Here is an 18,509-nt window from a genome sequence, read left to right on the forward strand (position 1 = left end):
TTTGCGGTCCATAAGACGCACCGGACCATAGGACGCAGGGAGGTCCGGCGCGCCTTATGGAGCACTCGAGACTGTAGCTTCTGTGACAGCTTCTATGACAGAAGCTGTGACAAAAGCTGCAGTTAGTGACCGCTGAGACAGGTGGCGCTGTGATTACAGCGCCACGGTCTCAGTGATGACACAGAGCAGGCGAAGAACGTCTATTCTTCGTCTGCTCTATGGTTATGTCGATCGTCGCCGCTGCTCGGTTTTAATACGAGTGATCTCATTAGATCACTCGTATTAAACGAGCAGTGGCTCCTGCTGCTGTACTCGATCGCCGCCGCCGCTGCTCGGCTTTAATACGAGTGATCTCGTTAGATCACTCGTATTAAACGAGCAGTGGCTCCTACTACTCGCCCGGCGCCCGAAACTGCATGTCTCGGGCATCGGGATTCGCTCCATAAGACGCAGGCACTTTTTCTCCCTCCTTTTGGCAGGAAAAAAGTGCGTCTTATGGAGCGAAAAATACGGTACATCTAAAGGCTCCTGTATGATAAGGCAAAACAAGTCCAAAATTCAGTTACTGTGTGATGCACAAGCATCATGAAGTTAATAAAAAACTTCTTTTAACTACTCTGACTGAGCCAACTCCTCTGTCATTTGTGTCTCAAACACTACCCCTATCAGACACTGCAGATCAGAGTGTAAGGGTTTCAGCAACAGAGGCAGAGCTGCTAATTCAGAAAACAGTGGGTGGCTAGTTGGGCCAAGTGCTGATTGATAAGCTACAGGCTTGTGAATGAGCAGTCGCACTGCTATTAGCAAATGGCTCCTGTAAAGGTGTTGCAATGCTGCTATGAATTCAGGAGCGGTGCAGCATTGTTGCAACACTGTCTCAGGAAGCCGCATTAGGTGGAATCAGGGGTGTCCCCATAATGAGGCATCTCATTGGCGGGGCAGCATCAAAAAAACGATTGACAGCTCAGCTGCCACCTCCCACCCAGCTAACAGCTTGGCTGGCTGCCACTTCCTGCATGGCTTACAGCTCGGCCAGATGATAGCTCCTGGCCAGCTGAAAGCTAGCCATTAACATCACTTTGAGACTTCTGCCAATCTGCATTTGATCTCCTTCTATGCTGCGTCAACCTGCTTCGAGCTGCTTATGCATTCCTGTTGACTTGTATGGGGAAAGAAGCTCTGATGCAGGCAAAAGTCCATCAATGCGGAACCTTATGGTACCAAGGCAGGGAAACAAAATAAGCAATCACTGGAATGTAAAGCTGGCCATAGACTGTTACAGATTCAGCCAATTTCTGTGATTTGACCAACATTCTAAACTTGGGTGGGTCTGCTGGCACCACCCAACTTAATAAACATTGAATGAAAATCAAAGGAGATGGGTGGAGATTTGTTGGCCGAACACCGAATGCATCCAGATACCTCCATCCATGGATGGGGAAACCGAGCAGTGTTACCTCCATCAGCTAGCTTTATGATAGAAAATATTTGTACTTCCAAGAGAGTTTTTTTATCTTTAAATCTTCCTATGGAACTAAGTACTGCATTGAAGTAATTTGTGTGGCACTTTACATGCTGACCACAACTACCAACCCCATGGTGATAAGGTCCATTAGGCTGAATTGCTACCATTCACGGGTAGGTGTTCTGCCCCATCAAAGGCTATGCGATAGCAATAAACAGCCAGTGTTTTGGACATTTTCCTACTGGCTTCCAAGACCAGTTAATGAGAAGGCATCAACATGGGACCCTGCAAACACAGTGTAATGATGTGGAGAGTGTTGCTGACGTCATTTCATCAGCATTTCTCCAATGTCTTTGAGGACCACTCATCACCAGGAGAAGATCCATAGAGCAAAAGAATACTGCATTTGGCCGGCCTCAATAAATTGGCAAAAGGTAAGTATAAACATTTTGTTTTTATACAATAGTGTGTGACAACCTTTATGGGGGTCTCGGCAGGAAAAGGGGGCCTGGAACCTGTAGTTGGGCTTCACGTTCTCAATTCCTAAATCCAACCGTTCCACCACATTGCTGCATATAATTTTCTCAAAACCTGGTGCTCTTTAGATATATCTTTATAACTATGTATTTGTTCCAGAGCACTGGTGCAGTCCTACACTCCATCAACCCTACTGTAAACCACGGGGCAAAACTTGAACCAGCTACCAACTTCTTAGAGGATGAAATTCAAGCTTCTCTCATCTTCAAAAACATTTCTGTCTTGGTTCCTTCTATTACATTCACCCACAAGGACAACACAACCAGCGCTAAAAAGAGCAGAGCCGCCATCCTGAACCCAAGGATAAAGTACTGTGTTGGAGAGACAATAATTGTTCAGGTTGAGATGTTTGATCATTCAGGTAACATGAAAACATATGGAGGAGACTTCATAAGAGCTAGGATTTTTTCCACAGGGCTTAAAGCTGCAGCTTCTGGGAGAATTGAAGATTTTAACAATGGAACCTATAATGTCCATTTCACTTTATTTTGGGAAGGAAAGGTTTTCTTTTCATTGGTCCTCTACCATCCAAGTGAGGCTGTTTCAGCATTGTGGAGAGCAAGGAACAGGGGCTATGGCCTAATTGACTTCATAGGAACATTTACTAATAGAACTCATGAGGTGAAGACCGAATGTGGATTCCAACTGAATACAACGAAGGACAAATGTCAATATAGCAATGAGGAATACAACGAGATATTTTACTGCACTAAGCCAGAATCTTTCCATTGTGGTTCATTAATATACCTTCAGTCTTTCAACAAAGCTCTCTCCTTTCTAAGCACAGATGAAAAATCTCTCTTCACCAGGTTAGTACACATCCAATTGAAACAGTATACATTTCTGAATAGAAAAACATATACAAATTATTGAAGACATGAATACAATATTATTATATTTATTTATTTTTATGAATATGTGCAATGGTAGAGATAGGGAGAAAGGCAGAATTTTCAAGTCCAAAGCAGGAGAGCCTTCTAGGGTGACAACGCTGCTTCTCCTTAAATACAATACCGTAAGGGAGTGTTGTCACCCTAGGACAGGAAGTATGTGATTGGCAGGATCACCAGGGGAAAATAAAGTAAAGGAAATCTAAGAAATGGTAAGCTGCAAAATGTTATATTCATGCTTTGGGGTTTGGATACACTTTAAAGGAGAACTATGAGGTGAGTGATTTTCACTCAACCTCGTAGTTCGAGCCGACGTGTGACAATTAAACTGTCACACGTCGGCTCAATAGATCGGGAAGTGAGCGAACACAAACCGTGGCTCGCTTACTTCTCGATCATCTCCCTGCAGAGAGTTGTGACTGACAGCCACGGCCCCCTGCAGGGTTTCCCCCCCCTTCCCCGCTCCGACCCGGCTGGTGGATCTCGACAGTAATGTCTGGATCCGTCCCGGCTGCGGCGATCTCAGTATACCGCTGGAGCTTTGGGTCACGGGAGGATGCTAGTATATGTCCTCCCATGACCCTTAGAACTATGCGGAAAAACACAGGCCTGGTTCACACCTGAATGTTTTGTAGCGCGTTCAACGCTCAACGAACGCTCTACAAAACTCTCAAACATCTAAATCCCATTGTATTCAATGAGTCTGGTTCACACCTTGCCGTATTTCGGCCCGTCCGAACGCGATACAAAACGGCCTACGCCCAAGGGGGGTTTTGGTCTCGCGTTTCCATTGGGATACAGCCAAGTAGCCCTTGGAAACGGGAATTTGTCGCGCTGTTTTTTTACCGCGAATCACGTTAAAAACGCGGGACGCGAAATGCGCGACAAACGCGCATATTCAATAAGCCTAGGTGTGAACCCAGCCTTACCACATATTTCTCCTTTAACTCTCTTTATGCTATGCAACCAAAGGGTTAAACAGAGCTGAATGGTTGACAATAGCATTTGCATTACATTATGGCAGTAAACATAACACCAACAACTGCAGTTGCCCATTAACATCCTCACTGTGCTCTCTCTGTTCTTGCGTAACATATCAGATATTAATTACATGCAAAGTACTCTTAATCTCTCTTTCATATAGTGCAAAAAATTAATTTATATGCTAACTAGTATTTCATCAGATTAATCAGATTAATTTAGATTATAATAAAAATGTACACACTGCTGATTCTAAAAAGCATTCTTTTACATAAATGACATATTACTATCTTGTGTATTACACAAAGGAGAAAACATTTCTGAGAATTGTGGTGAATTCCAATAAAGTACAATGTTACCATTTTTTCCCCAGGGGAAATATTGCTATTGAAATCCCCAAAAACTTTGAATCCATTGATGTGTCTTCATGTACACGTGAGTAATCCATCAGCTTTTGACATGTTTTTGAAATTACAATTATAATAATTGCATTTGGTTCCAGGGAACATTTCCACCTAGGGTTAATCCTGCTGTAACTTTGGGTGAGACTTTTTTTTTATTACCTAACACCCTTTAAACCACTTTACCATCTTTAACTGTAAAAAAAAATGAAATCAAGGCAACTGGACATGCTGTATTTTTCTTGAGGATGTTTCGCTAGTCATCTGACCAAATCAGAATTCAAATCAAATCAGAATTCTCAAATCAGAATTGAGAAAGCTAGTTGGATGACTAGTGAAACGTCCAAGAAATATACAACAAGTCCATTTGCCTTGATTTCTTTTTTACAGATATACCATGACCCGGATGAATGAGAACCTTCACAGACACTTTACCATCTGTCCCCTAATATGGAGTCCCCTAATTTGAATGATGAGGCTTCATAAGGCTGCATAATCTGTATCCGTGTGTAGCATCCCCAGTGTCTATAGTAGCTGCAACTTTTATAATCTTGGGTGGGGCTTAAAGGAGAACTATGGGGTCAGTGTTTTTCCCCATAGTTCTCCTAAGGGTCACGGGAGGACATAAACTAGCATCCTCCCATGACCCAAAGCTCAGTATACCGTGAGCTACAGCTGTCGAGATCCACCCAGCTGCGTGATTGACAGTGGCGACTCTAGGAACAATATGTAGGGGGACATGCCCTGCAGCTCCACCTGGGACCAGGAGCAAGTGTTAAAAAACGATCGTCCTCTAAGAGCAGAGGGAGAACTTACTGTGAGGAGCTTCACACACTTCATGACAGGCTCACAGTCCGCTACGGCCACAGTGCGGGCTCCGCAACTTCAAAGTCAGCAGCAGGGGGGCGGGGCTGACAATACAGCTACATCCAGATCTCTACAGACAGCAGCCGCTGGAGCTGCTCGTATACTAGCACCAGCACTGGAGCCACTGCACTGCTGCTTAATTCAGCGGGGGGGCACACACTGCAGGGAGCCATGAGTGACAGTCACGACTCTCTGCAGGTACAGGATCGAGAAGTGAGCGAGAGACGGTATGTGTTCGCTCACTTCCCGAGCTATTGAGCCGACCTGTGACAGTTTTATTGTCACACGTCGGCTCGAACTATGAGGTTGGGTGAAAATCACTCACCTCATAGTTCTCCTTTAAAGAGAGCCAGTCACTATTGAAGTTATACAAGAAACTGAACATTTTGGGCTTCAGTTATAAAAATGTGCCGTTCGCATTGCACTAGCTTTATGGATAAAGCCCAGTGCCAGATTTACTCTCTCTGCTGCCCCAAGGCCAGGTTCCTCAATGTGCCCCTCACCCCGCAATGGAGAATGGCAACCAGATGGCAGGAGTGGCAGGGTTGCATACAATTTATCTCTGCAACATCGCTGAGGTCACTTGCATAGTTACATAGTATTTGAGGTTGAATAAAGACGCAGGTCCATCAAGTCCAACCTATTGCGTGTGTGCATTTATGTTTGAGCAGATGTGTGCGTGTGTATGAGTCCATGTGTGATTTTGCTCTTAAGAGTACCTGTACCCCTTTATGTTACGGTCTCCAAGGAACTCGTCCAGGAGTTTCTTGAATGATTCCACACTCTTCGCTGAAATTACTTCCTGCGGCAGAGAGTTCCAGACCCTAACTGCTCTAACTGTGAAGAACCCCTTGCGCCCCGGGTGTAGGAATTTTTTCTACCAATTTTTGTTGGTGCCCTCTGGTCTTTGTTACGGAGCTAACTGTAAATATTTTGTTAATAATGTTGCTGTCGCTGTTGAACAGTTTATACAAGAAAATCATGTCCCCCCTTAATCTCCTAACTTCCAATGAGAACATATTTAATTTTAACAACCTTGTTTCATAGTTCTGGTCCTCCAGCCCCTTAATGAGTTTGGTTGCCCTCCGCTGGACTTTTTCCAGCTCAAGGACATCTTTTCTTAATATTGGTGACCAAAACTGGACCGCATACTCCAGATGTGGCCAAACCAGTGATCTGTAAAGTGGCAAAATTACAGACTTATCCTTGCAATACATTCCCCTCTTAATGCAAGACAGAACACTGCTTGCTTTGTTTACAGCAGCCTGGCACTGCGAGCTGTTATTCAATCTGCTGTCTATAATGACCCCCAAATCCTTCTCCGTTTCTGACTTCCCTAGTGGCATACCCATAAGTGTATAGTCCATTTGCCTGTTGTTAACTCCAAAGTGCATTACATTGCATTAATCGACGTTGAACTTCATCTGCCATACAGTTGCCCACTCCCCTAGTTTATCCAGGTCCTCCTGTAATGGTATAACATCTAAATCCGTGTCAATTACCCTCCCAATTTTCGTATCATCAGCAAACACTGAGACATGACTACTCACTCCCTCCCCGATATCATTAATAGACAGGTTAAAAAGCATGGGGCCCAGCACAGAATCCTGGGGCACGCCACTCATGACTTCAGCACAGTCTGAAAAGGTGCCATTTATCGATACTCTTTGTACACTTTCCTTTTGCCAGCTTTCTATCCACGTGCACACTAATTCATCTATGCCCATAGACCTTAGCTTGTATAACAAACGTTTATGTGGCACCGTATCGAATGCTTTGGAAAAGTCCAGATACACTACGTCCACCGCCCTCCCTCCATCCTGATCTCTACTCTTCGTAAAAGGTTAGCAGGTTGGTCTGGCAAGAATGATCCTTCCGAAATCCATGCTGGTTATCAGTTATTATGCCATGATCCGGGACGAATTCCACTAAGTAGTCCTTAATAATTCCCTCTAACAGTTTACATACTATGCACTTGAAAAACACGAGCAGCAGCTTCCCGGCTGTACATTTAGCCCTGCTTACCCAGAGCAGGGCTAAATGTAGAAAACTACCCACCCGTCACCTGGAACTGCATGTCTCAGGCGTCGGGAGATAGAAATTCCACACCCCTGCTGCTCCTCTACTCCCTGCTGCCCCGGGCCTCAGTTGGCCTTGTGGAAAATCCAGACCTGCCCTTAGCCTTCAATTTTTTTAATTCTACATACTTACCTATGAAATATTAATATCTGCTCCCTTATTTTGCATTACTTAGTATGTCTGAGGGTATGATTATAGTCAGAGGTAGGACCAATAAGGCTCTGTCGGCATTGGACAATGCTGTTCACCTGTCAGTAAGCTTCCTGACAAGAAGAGAGACGACTTAATCAGTACACTGTTGCATCTTCTTTGTCCAGTTACAGGCTAGGACAGGTACTAGACCAAGCTGCACACCTCAGCTGAAGGGTAGTCTCCAATTTAGTGAGTGAAGGAACCGGCTTGTCTGGCAGATCATGAGACTAAAAGAACTGCAAATCTTCTGTCAGGTAAGACAGTTCACAGATATTTAATTGAGGTTTTTTTTCATTTTGGCAGAATCATCTCCTCCTCCTCCTCTGGAACAATGCAAGATTGGAATGGTACCTCCATTTCCCAGTGGATTTGTGTTACAGAATAAATGGAGACCCGTATTCTGTCACCTTGCCAACTTCACACTCCATGAACAAATGTACAACTGTATAAAGGACAAAATGATTTATCTCATAGGAGACTCCACCGTTCGGCAATGGTATCTGTATTTAGCGAACACATTTAAAGGTAATGATCAAATGTTTTTTTTAATGAAGTTACTCAAAAAACACACTTTCAATATTTGCCACTTGAAAAACAGAAATCTGCAAAACGCAAAACAATCATTCAAAATTGATATTTTGCTGACCTGACTTCACTGATGGGAGTTCTACTTGCTTACTGTTGTTGGGTTTTCCCCATCATCATTTCTTTGTGTGCCCTCCTAAAGTGACACTAAACTCAGGAGTTAAATCTTAAAAATGCATTCAAATACCCCAACTATTAACAAAAATGTACTTAATGTACTATTTGTTTATCACCCAGCTGTAGATCCTCAAATCATCTCTGAATTGGTACTGACCGCTCCAAGCTCACTCCCGTGATGGACTACAATTTCATGTTTAGTGTACAAATTTGTATTGAGATTGTAGTCCTTCATGGGAGTGAGTTCTGAGCATTAGCTACTTTAAAACACATAGGGACCATGGGGAACAAAAGCAGCCACCCTCAAAAAACAAAGTCCAGGACGTTGTCAGTGCCATGCCAGATGTCAGATACCAAAACGCGTAGTCAGCTGAACTAGGTCAGGGAACACTGAGAGTAGGATGAATGGAAACAACAGCTATCAGGAACCAGGATATCAATCAGCCAGAGCTAGGGTCATACACAGAGAACAGGAACAACAGCAGAGCGCTTGGTAGATCTAAACACATGCAAGTGTGGAGACTAAATGGACAAGCTGATGGTTAAATAGTGAACTGGTGTTGCATCATCACTCTGAGACAGGAAGTTGCAAGGAGTTTGTTGGAAGTTGCAGAATTATGATGTTTATGGGTTTGGTCATAAGGGGACACCAAAAAGGAACAAACAGTGTCAGACACACTGCAACAGAAGACAGGCTGCAGCTCAACTGGACAAGGAAGGGTAAGAAACCCTGACATTGTGTTACAAACTTTCCACTCAATATTATCCATGAAGGTTTTTAGCTCATGACTGCCCTGTTTGTACAGTTACTATAAAAGTAAGGGTACCATGCTAGTTCAAATACAGTTTAAACCATGTGTTTTGTTTCATTTTTAAACCAGGATTTAAAAATTTTGATCTCCATCGAACGGGATTGGAGTCTATGCTCTTAGCGGTTGATCAGCAGGGGAACATCAAGCTACAGTGGAAAAAGCATAGCCATCCAATTATTGCAAGTCGGTTTTACTCTGTAAAAGATGACTACTATGTAAGTGAGCAAATAGACCAGCTGGATGGAGGTCCACACTATGTCATCGTTATCTGCCTGGGCCAAGACTTCAGACCTTTCCCCACCCACCTCTTCATCAAAAGAATTATGAACGTGCGCAAAGCTTTGGAACGTCTCTTCTTACGCAGTCCAGACACAAAGGTTATTATTAAAGCAGAGAACACCAGAGAGATGAATATAGATGCTGAGAGATTCAGTGACTTTCATGGGTATATTCAGTATCTTATAGTAAAGGACATCTTCAATGGTCTTCAGGTGGCTGTGGTTGATGCTTGGGACATGACCATTGCGTACAATACAAATAGTGTTCATCCTCCAGATAATGTTATCCAAGACCAAATATATATGTTTTTAACGTATATTTGCTAGTTGATAGTAGTTGCTGACTGAAGCCACGAAAATATCAGAAAAAAATGTAGAGAAGGACACGGGTTACTATTCATCAATACTTGAAATGTAAATACTAAAAATATGTGATAAAACTCTCTGGGCTGAGTTGAATAATGGCTTGGTTGGCAACAAAGCTGAGCATCTAAAGAAGAATGGATTATTTCTATGAATGTTTTTGGTTCATATGCTAAAACCAAGTGAAACATTTTTTTTTTGCATGACTACCTCTATTTACCACTAAACTATAGGGTGTCTATGGTCAAAAGCTAAAAATAAATCTGTATTTCTGTATTGCATTTCCATAAGTTCTATTACACTCATAATAACCATATCAGATTGTAAACTTGCTCATTGAAGATCCCCATATGATGTATTTCCTCAATGCACTGACACAATTTCACTCAGCCCTATGAATATGCACTTGGTTTCATAACTGCCTTCTGAACTACAACTCAACATCTGAACAATGTAACATCATCACTGCATGCTTGAAGCAATGGATGATGGGTTATGTAATCTTGAGAAATCAAGATTGCATCACCTCATATGCCTGGACTTTACAATGCCTTGAATATGCTCAGACTAAACCATGAAATGCAACTGAAGCCAAACCTTTTTTCAGTTTTAGATAGAGTGGAGAGGGATTAGAACCCATGCTAGGTTTGTATTGATGTATGTGTGCCCATTAGGGAGATGCACTCTCTCTATTTGTCCTGGTGAACATTATCCCTAAATGAAAGTAAAAGAAAATCTCACTATTTGAGTTGTCATCAGAACAGGAAAAGATGTAAAATCTTCCAGTGGGGACACTAGTGTCAGAGCACAATTAAAACCAGTAAGCGAAAGGTGCTAGTTAAAATATTTATTAAGAACAGTGTCCACAGGAGCAAGCAGAATCATAAACCGGAACAAGCCAGAGTCAGGAGCCGGAGTGGGTAGTCGTCTAAGCCAGGTCAGGAACGCTGAGCTCAGCGTCGTCAGGAACAAGCCAGGAGCAGGAGCCAGGAAATCAGCGTTGTCAGGAGCAAGCCAGGAGCAGGAGCCAGAGGAGAACGTCAGCCAGGATTGGGTCATACACAGAATCAGAATACTCAGAGCAGCAGGAATGCACTAGCAGGAAGACCATGCAAGGGCAAGGTCAGACTGGACTGAGTGGTTTATTTATAGTGAGTGGGATTACATCATCACTCAGAGACAGGAAAATCCCATCTGACTCTCTCAGATGATGCTTTCCTGTCTGGCCATAAGAGGAAGCCTAGGAGTAGTGAGCAATGTTCCAGAGTCTGCTCAGGCAAAGAAGGAAACACAGGTAAGTAAAATGGCAGCCAAGCCAGAGTGCTGCAAACCAATTAAGTCAGAGTGGAACCCTGACAACTAGTTCTGGTGACCCTGTTGACCATCAGGGATTTCACTCAATTTAAAGGGATTTCCTCTCACTTCCTCTTGTGGCTATTGGACAGGAAGTAGTGGGACATTTATCCTACGGGATACAGATGGCAAGAAAATAAACTGACGGGTCATTACCCTCCCTTACTTTATTGAAAACTAAAAACAAGGTTTGGGCTTCAGTTCTATGTTTAAATTTATGTTCAGCCAAAACTTATAATTTGTTTTATTTTTGTAGTTTGGAATAGAGTGGGGGCTGAGGAAGAATGGCACTCCTTGCAGGTTATCAGTGCAATCAGGGGCTCCGTTAGAGAGATTTCCCCTCAATTACCACCATAATTACAGAAAATTCCCCTCACTTACTGTCATGGTGATAATGTTCTCAACAAACAGGAAATTAGAGAAAATTTGCAACACTAGACAAATGGGTTTGTGTGCTGCAACCGCCTTCTTCAAATTGCACCAGAGAATTTCTATAGCGTTCGAGTCATGTGACTGTGATGACCACAGTATTATTATTATTATTATACAGGATTTATATAGCGCCAACAGTTTGCACAGCGCTTTACAATATAAGGAATACATTACAATCACAATACAAATCAAGACAAGATGGTAAGGGTGTGCTTACAATCTAAAAATCTTCCAGGACTTCTTCTGTAACCAAGCCGTGGTGGAATTTGAGGTATGCTTGGCATCAGTATCCTGTTGGAAGGACCATGTGATGCACAGGCTTCCTCACAGATGGCATGGCATTTCACCTAGAATTTCCTGATATTTCAATTAATCCATCATGACTTGGGCTGGGTTCACACCTTGGCGTATTGAATATGCGCGTTTGTCGCGCGTTTTTACCGCGATTCGCTTCTTGGCTGTATCCCAATGGAAACGCGAGACCAAAACGCCCCAAAGAAGTACAGGTACTTCTTTGGGCGCAGGCCGTTTTGTAGCGCGTTCAGACGGGCTGAAATATGGAAAGGTGTGAACCATACTCATAGAAAACAATGGGATTTTCAAGTTTGTACGTTTTGTAGAGCGTTCCTAGAGCGTTGAACGCGCGACAAAACGTAAAGGTGTGAACACGGCCATACACGTGCATGAGGTTTCCAGTGCTAGAGGATGCAAAGCAGCCCCACAGCATCACCGTGCCACCATCATACCTAACTGTAGGCAGAGTGTTCTTTTCAGCGTATGCTGCATTCTTCTTCCTTCAGACATACAGCTGATCCATAGGGCCGTTCATATTTTGTTTCATAGCTCCACAGAACAGAATCCCCAAACTTCTGTGGCTTATTTATGATTTTAAGCATATTGTAGCCAACTTTCTTCTGCTTTTGGGTCAGTAGCGGTGTAGGTCTTGGAGCTCTAGCATGGAAACCTCCTGCGTTTAATACGCATCTTACTGAGCAAACTGAAACCTCAGTGCCTGTTACCCCCAAGTCTTGCTGCAGGTCTTTTAAAGTCACTCGAGGGTTTTTCTCAACCTGCCTTCTCGGAAATCTGGTTGCAGTCATTGATGGCTTCCTTTTTCTGCCCCGTCCAGGTAGTGCTTCTTTAACATTGAACTTCAGAACTATGCTTCCAATGGTGTCTCTAGGAACATTCAGTGCCTTTGCTATCTTTTTGTATCCTGTTCCTTGTTTGTGAAGGGTGATGATTTCTTCTCTTAACTTTTTTGACCATTGTTTTGATTTAGCCATATTTCTAAAGGTGCCCATACACCTACCTTGCTTTTGTTTTTATATGTTCATTGCAAACAACTGAAAGTTTGTAAATATTGCCAATAAACCTGATTTGCAATGGGGGTTGAATCATTTTGATTACAACTCTATTTTTATATGACAATTGATTTTAACTTCTTTTTAAAAAAAAAAAAAATGGTGGAAGATTTCGTAAAATAATTATAGTGCACAATATCTCAAGATTTAGTAAAAATAGCTATACACAGTATATAGCTTTAATTTTCTATGCTACCATGAAACATTTTTGATCTGTGTTTGCAAAAGACATTTCTTAAACTTCGTTTGAGCGTTCATATTTCACACATTGCAGATGGATTTATAAATGATTGCACAAGCCATTATGGTCTTTATGTGTTATAAACAAGATTATCAGACACATGTCTAGTTACATTATTTTCACCCAAAATCCATACAGCTCTCAACTAGGGTTGCCACCTTTTCTTCAAGTGAAATCCAAACACTCTAGCGCAGCACTGCATTTTGTGGGGGAGAATATACAGCAGAGAGCGAGGAGAGATAGCAATGAGAGAGAGCCAAGAGAGACAGCCAGGGAAGAAAAGAGAGAAAGCCAGGGGAGAGAGCGGAGACAGCCAGGAGTGAGAGTGAGGAGAGACAGCCAGGAGAGAGAGCGAGGAGAGACAGCCAGGAGAGAGAGAGAGGAGAGACAGCCAGGGGAGAGAGAGGAGAGACAGCAAGGGGAGAGAGCAAAGAGAGAAAACCTGGAGAGAGAGAGAGGAGTGATAGCCAGAAGACAGAGGAGGGACAGCCAGGAGAGAGAGAGAGGAGAGACAGCCAGGGGAGAGGAGAGACAGCCAGGACAGAGAGGAAGGAGAGATGGCCAGGAGGAAGAGTGTGGAGAGACGGGCAGAAGAGAGGGATAGAGAGACAGCCAGGGGAGAGAGAGAGGAAAGACAGCCAGGAGAGAGAGAGGAGAGACAGCCAGGAGAGTGAGTGAAGAGAGACAGCCAGGAGAGAGAGAGGGGAGAAGGCCACGGCCGAGAGCCCGGAGAGACGGCCAGGGGAGAGAGAGGAGAGACAGCCAGGAGAGAGAGCAAGGAGAGACAGCCAGGAGAGAGAGCAAGGAGAGACAGCCAGGAGAGAGAGAAGAGACAGCCATTAGAGAGAGTGAGGAGAGGCAGCCAGGAGAGAGAGAGAAAGAGAGAGGAGAGACAGCCAGGAGAGAGCACAAGCAGAGACAAATATGTAAATCTTGGGTGAAAGTTGTGTGAAAACATTTATGAATAGACCCCATATTATTATGAATGCCTCTTGCTTAATTCATATGACAATACTTTATCAATAAAATAACAATCTACATTTAGGACAATGTAGACAAACACTATCAACTTCTACCATGAGCACTTTCTTCTATTAACTTTAAAGAGAAAATGTAAATGATATACTTTCAGTGAGCACATATTTTTGAAGGCAATAATTATACTTATTAATTATACTGCCCTGCTCTTCCATATTTGTATCATTGGATTAAGTATTTGGATGTTTAGACAAGCCACTAGACAAAGCTCTTGATGCAATTGCTCTTTCTCTTCACAGCTGTTGTGATAAGACATCAGCCACAGAGGGAGTACATTGTTTTTAAAGCTGAGCCAGTCGTCCTGCAAAACTGCATGCATGGTTTTTTCTGTGCAAATGGTGGCAAAAAAACAAATGTTATTGGTATATTTTCCTCCTTTTCAATAAGTTTTATTAACATTTTCAATAAAGAGAGTTGCAACTACTGTGTCACAAAAGCACAAATGGAATGCAAACAAATGTTCTCATAATTTAACAAGATAAATGTTCCGCTACATCTATTGTGAGAACAGGTTCTTTGAAGGCTGAATGTAATATATGGAAAATATGGAATTATAGCCACTAAGAGGAGCTGAGGAGCCTAGGAATTACTTTGTTTTTTTAAATATATGCACCCTTTAGACTTGCATTGGGAGAAGGTGCAGTGAAGCACAACCATAGCAGGAAGCAGAGTCTGTGTAATTACCATATACAGCTCCCTCCCCCCTTGAACATATATTCTATGGTGACGGCTGAAGGCATCTGCGAGCATGGCCACCAGTGCCATTCTTGATCTGGGAAAGCAGAGGCAGTGCCAGTAGCAAGATAGCGAGGCTTGCTGTAGCAGCAGGTGGTAGTCCTAGTAGGTAAATGGAGGGTCTGGGCTGGCCAGCAAGGGTCACATGTTAATAGATCTCTTACCAAGTGGCAGCCAGATACACAAAAATCTCAGCAAAACTGACAGTGCACCCAGCTGCCACCTACAGATATCATTGTTAGTGTTACTGGGAGAGGAGATATAGGTGGGAGCCAGGTCCACTGTTAGTGTCACTGGAATGGTGTACACTCAGTGCACCTGGCTCCTATTCACTATTACAATGACACTGACAGTCAGTGGCGCCACTAGGGGGGGGGCGGCCCGCACCCAGGTGACGCCATTGGAAGGGTGACACCAAAATGACTGACAGTCATTTTGGTGTCACCCCCTCTGAATAGCCGGGCACTCGGTCATGCGACCCAGCGGCATACCTTATCCCGCCGGGCGAACGTCCCCTCCTCTCTCTGCCAGCGTCCATCACCAAGATGGCCGCCGACAGGTTTCACCAAGATGGCCGCGCATGCCATGACACGCGGCCTCGAGCGCCCCTGCTGACAGTGAACCTGACTGCCACCAACAGGCTCTGTCGGTGTCACTGAAATGGTGTGTGCACATGGCTCTCACCTATCCACCATTCCAGTGACACTGACATTGCCTGTGTATAGCAGCCATGTCTACAGTCAGCCAAGTGCACACACCGTTCCAGAGACACTGACAGTGCACCTAGTTGCCACCTACCGGCACTGTCTATGTCACTGAAATAGTGTGTGCACCTGACTCCCCCCTCGCCACCATTCCATTAACACTGACAATGCAACTGGCTCCCACCTATAGGAACTGTTATGGAATGGTGGATAGGTGGGAGCCAGAGGCACTGTTAGTGTCACTGAAATGGTGTACACAGAGGGTACCTAGATCTCACCTATCTCCCTTTCTGTATATTCTGGACCTATAATTTCCACCTTTCAAGTCTCCTAAAATGCATTTTAAGGACAGCCATAAATATTGCAAATATACCATTCAGCTTCAAGAAAAACACTGCACTCCAGATCTGTTATAGTGATGTTCATCGCACTTCCACGTACATGTTTTTTCTCTGCAAACATTCTGCAGTTGGCCTACTGAGAAACCTTTATCATAGATTCTTCACAAATGGTGACTCAATGCTTCCCACACATCAATGCTCAACAGTAAGCAACGGTGTTCCTTGTGAGCTTTCACACTGCGGTCACTTTTGCTGATATATCACACCCCAAATGCATATAGTTATCTTGAGGACTCCAGTATCAAGTGGGTTTCAAGAATTTTGGATCTCACAAAGGTAGAGCGTATTTGTGTGGAGCTCCCGAGATGCTGGACATTCGAAGATGGTTGGTGGGTCCCGGTAATGATATCACTGATTTGTTTTGATCGCATGGAACTTTATCAGGGTACAGCACTGTTACAGGTACACTTCAGGTTTCACCCGAAAGCCACTTCAACTATGGTAACCCTATAATATCCAAAGTCATTCACCTACAGGAGTATCGCTTGTCATTGGTGTTATCACAATGCCCAACCTTAAATTATGTTCCTAAAGGGAATGAGAAACAAGGTGTGCACCAAGAAACAAGAAATAACCTACCCAGTGCCCCCACCCCCCTGTTATAAATACCTCTTATTTCAATTCAATAGAAAGTATAAATCCAGTGACCTTTTTGTGCTGCTAAATGTAATCAATTTGAGTTACCCTCAATGCACAACATTCCCTTTAAGTCCTGCTGAAGCAGGGCCATCTTTAATATTGATTGGACCCATGGCAAGCATTTTCTTGGGCTCCCACTCCCATGGGTTTACCTGCTTCTCTATGGTCTCCCTGCCCCCACTGCGCACTATGGGTGGGGGGGACCAGTGCTGGGTGCTGCCTCTGATGACACTGCGCCAAGGCATGCAAGAAGTTACCGATCGCTGCACTGCTGTAGATATGGACGAGCAGCTGATCTCAATCCGTGCACTGGATGGAAGTGGCCTCCTTGCTGCAGGTGTGTGTCCCTTGACCGCTCAGAGGCCTCCAGCTGCTGCGCTGTCACAGCGGGCTCATTTCATCTGTTGTTTTGGGCCCCACAACTGGGCCCGGGGTAACTGCCCCTTTTGCCCCGCCTTAAAGATGGCCCTATGCTGAAGAGGCATTATGGTAACATGCAAGGTCCAGTCCCAGAGAGATCTTTTCCTTCCTTGTAAGAAGCCACCGGTCCAAGTTCTCGCCTGTGATGGAATACAATCTCAGTTTAGTTTACTAGTTTGTATTGAAGTTATATTCCATCGTAGGAGCGAGTTTGGAGCTGTGGCTACTTTACAACAAACACAGGGACCATAGGGGACAAAAGTAGCCACCCTCTATAAGGAAGGACAGTGTCAGCACGAGTTTAGAGATGATTTGAGGATCTGCATCTGCTTTGGCGGTGGACTGTCCCATGGTGTCCTAATGTCTAATGCAGCTGAATTAGCAGACATCCCAGCTCTCCAGGACATTCTGGGAGTCCCCCGTAGAAGGTAGAAGCTCCCTGATGCCCACAAGAGAAACATTTTATCCTGGAAAGGTTTACTTCGCTCCATCTAGCAGAATAAACCTTTCCGGTATCCCTTGCTATCTGCTGTTACCTGCTATTTTTTTTTATCCTGGCGGTGGCGTCTGTGCTAACAACAAAGATGAATAGCTAGACTGCTATTTGCCATTTCAAATTGCAAAAGCCAATAGCAGGCCGGCTATTGCACCAGCCCACTGTTTTTCAAATTTTTTTATTCTGATGGCGGCAGCTGTCAGAATACAAAAAACCCCCAGCAGATTGCAGGGGAAGCATTATCTCCTCTGCTATCTGCTGATCCCCCTGCTAACAACCCCCCTCCCTGAAATTAGTTTTTGCAGGTTGGGATGTCTGAGATGTGATGACATCACGGGTCCTTAGTCTGCCGGTGCTCTGTCGAGAACGCCGACCCCGTCACATTTGCCGACCTCAGCATCTGCGTTTGTCCACAGACTGGAATTAACGAGGAAACACGCATTTATTCACAAAGTATTTTGTGGTAATGGTTAATTGTGATCGTTAATAACATGCCACCCATGGCAGTAAATGATGGATGGCATTTTATGCATATTCACAATGAATATTGTAAGCAATTACATGATAATGTAATTGCTTAAGATGTTAAGTTGTGAATATGAAAACAATTATATCCATCATTTACTTCCATGCTGCATATTATTAACGGTCACAATTAACAATTACAAATGAATACTTTTCAAATAGATGCCCGTTTTCTCGTTAATACCGGTCTATGCGCATGGGCAGATGCGGAGGTCGGCAAATGTGACGGGATCGGCGTTCTCGACACCACACCGGCGTTCTCGACAACACACACTCGTGTCACGTGACCACCAGGCCAGCCTGACTTTCAGTACCACAATGAAGGGAAAGTGAACAAGCGCAGTGAGCACAGAGAGCGACGGGGACGTGCACGTAGCCAACCCTTATCACGAGCACGTCCAGCTATCACTGCGCGCGTGCGCGGTTTTGGTCCCTTAGTCCCGCCCCCGTGCAGTGTATTGTGGGAGCCGGATTTAAACAGTGGCGGTCAGTAAACAAGGCGGCCCGGTGTTTGCATGACTTGGCAAGTCACCATGGCGGCCGTGGACGGGGGATTTTGGGGTTCCCGTGACAGCGGGTTTTCCGCAGCTTGGG

The 18,509-nt window shown here is 44.1% G+C and overlaps 1 protein-coding gene across 1 annotated transcript; it reads left to right on the top strand.

Annotated features, from left to right (window-relative positions):
* Positions 1-2,086: 2,086 nt before the first annotated feature.
* LOC108801045 (NXPE family member 1-like) lies at positions 2,087-9,531 on the top strand. Its single transcript, XM_018573010.1, has 4 exons — positions 2,087-2,811; positions 4,247-4,308; positions 7,716-7,937; positions 8,996-9,531. The coding sequence occupies exons 1-4, from the start codon at positions 2,087-2,089 to the stop codon at positions 9,529-9,531; spliced, it is 1,545 nt and encodes a 514-aa protein (XP_018428512.1).
* Positions 9,532-18,509: the final 8,978 nt, after the last annotated feature.

The sequence above is a fragment of the Nanorana parkeri genome, unplaced genomic scaffold (assembly GCF_000935625.1).
Source record: "Nanorana parkeri isolate BGI_ZX_2015 unplaced genomic scaffold, ASM93562v1 scaffold2205, whole genome shotgun sequence".
NCBI classification, from domain to species: domain Eukaryota; kingdom Metazoa; phylum Chordata; class Amphibia; order Anura; family Dicroglossidae; genus Nanorana; species Nanorana parkeri.